General features: G+C 35.1%; 1 protein-coding gene across 1 annotated transcript in view; it reads right to left on the bottom strand.

The window, feature by feature from the left end:
• Positions 1 to 1774, bottom strand: part of LOC107643288 (serine/threonine-protein kinase TOR) — a 27276-nt gene that overhangs the window by 13219 nt on the left and 12283 nt on the right. The window contains 3 exon segments of the mRNA XM_016346885.2: positions 1 to 51; positions 806 to 958; positions 1034 to 1186. The exon segment at positions 1 to 51 is cut by the window's left edge and continues 16 nt beyond it. Of these exon segments, the coding sequence (XP_016202371.1) occupies positions 1 to 51; positions 806 to 958; positions 1034 to 1186 (357 nt within the window).

Raw genomic sequence — 1774 nt, 5'->3', positions numbered from 1 at the left:
TAGCCGAATGTCTATAGGAAGAGGCTTCTCATCATGTTCCATGAACTCAGCCTGCAAGAGCATAAATTTCAACAGGAGCAAAATGCAAAAGATTCACCTCACCAAATCTTCAAAATATGTATCGTTAATATTAAAATATGAACAGTGTCTAAAACTAAACTTCAACAAAAGTCAAGCATGCTATACAAAATTTCCAACACAACAGTAAAGTCTCTGAAAATTCAAGTGATAAGGGATCTCTCAAGAACAAAACTACTAAAAACATCAAATTGTATTTATTTTGAACAAGGAAAATAGTATGCTTGGTAATTTGGCTGATGGAATTCAAGAGGCAATTCATTCTTCAGTTTAAAATCCATTTAATGAGCCTACAGCAGTAAATTTCTCTATGGAGCCACACCATTTTACCATTATAGTCCTATTTGGGAAATAAAAATTAACATTAATAAGTACATCACTTCAGCCTTCTTCAAGCAAAAGTATATGTTAAAAAAAAAACAGTAGAAATAAATGATGATAGAATGTATTTTTCTCAGAAATCCAAAAATATTAGTGGGAAAAAGAGGGGGTACATTATAAGGTTTGCAACACAGCTTAAAAACAAGAATAGATTTCCATCACAATTATCTAAATTCCTCACTGTCCTAGTACATTATATCCACTGATCTACATATTATCAACTAAAGTCTCACCCATGACCCTTTCTAAGATGCTGTTACTATTCAATAATCTTTAGGAAGCAAATATAAAGATATCATAGTTTCCTCTCACAGATTCTATAGAGTTAACAAGACAAAAGGCATACCAAGTTAAGAAGTGTAGCCAAGATTTCTGGAGGAATATTTGGTGAAGAAAAGGCCATCTCTAGATTTCGAACTAACTGTTTCTGGCTGGTCTCATTCAGATGTGCCCAACAGCTGACAAATCCAGCTGCAAACAGTTCTCGTCCAACAAAAGGCTGTCAAAGGCAAGAAGTGAATATTGGATAGGGGACAGTAATTCCACAATGAACAATATCAACAGGCAATTATACCTGCAATTGTGCCAGCCTAGCACAGGTTCGTAAGGCTGGAGAAGGAGATTCCTTTAGAAGTTGAATGCTAAAATGCCTCATCCATTCTGCCCAGTCCTCTTTAGTGCTTCTCTGGGAAGCCTCCCCAGCTGTCCGCAATCGGCCATCATTAACCTGTATGGAGACATGTGCTTAAACCCTAAAAATGAACATCACAAAACCTAGATACCTATGAATTGGATTCCTATGTCATATATCCAAATTCAAGTTCAAGAGTCCCAATACACCAATCTTTAGAGTAGAGTTCCCATCTAACGTGTGTGTAGGGATTCCACTAGCACAATGTGTAATGACATTATTAAGACAATCAACAAATTATTTATTGGAAGGTTCATAGATTATACAAACCAATTGATCCCAAATGAATAATCTCATGTTAAATCAGTTATAATTAAGTGTTGTTAATGGGGTGGTATCAGATGTAACATTAAGGAAAACTATTGTCTTGGTTTCAGATGCAATATATAAATGTAACATTAAGGAAAACTATTGTCTGCTTTCAGGTGCAATATATAAAACCTGAACAAGACTTAACCCAACTAAACATCTTACAAATGCAATCTTCAAATATTTGCCTTTCTCCTTTACTTCCATTTTTCCCCCTGCCTCAGCATTACTTCAATTATACCGACTTGCACTTATACTTTCCTTTCCCAGTTTAAACTTTTCATTCAGTACTCAGACTTCACTGCTTCTTCTGTA

The sequence above is a fragment of the Arachis ipaensis genome, chromosome B05 (genome assembly GCF_000816755.2).
Source record: "Arachis ipaensis cultivar K30076 chromosome B05, Araip1.1, whole genome shotgun sequence".
In the NCBI taxonomy this organism is placed as follows: Eukaryota; Viridiplantae; Streptophyta; class Magnoliopsida; order Fabales; family Fabaceae; genus Arachis; species Arachis ipaensis.
Note: the sequence above shows the minus strand (reverse complement) of the source record. Positions and strands in the feature narration are given on the sequence as shown.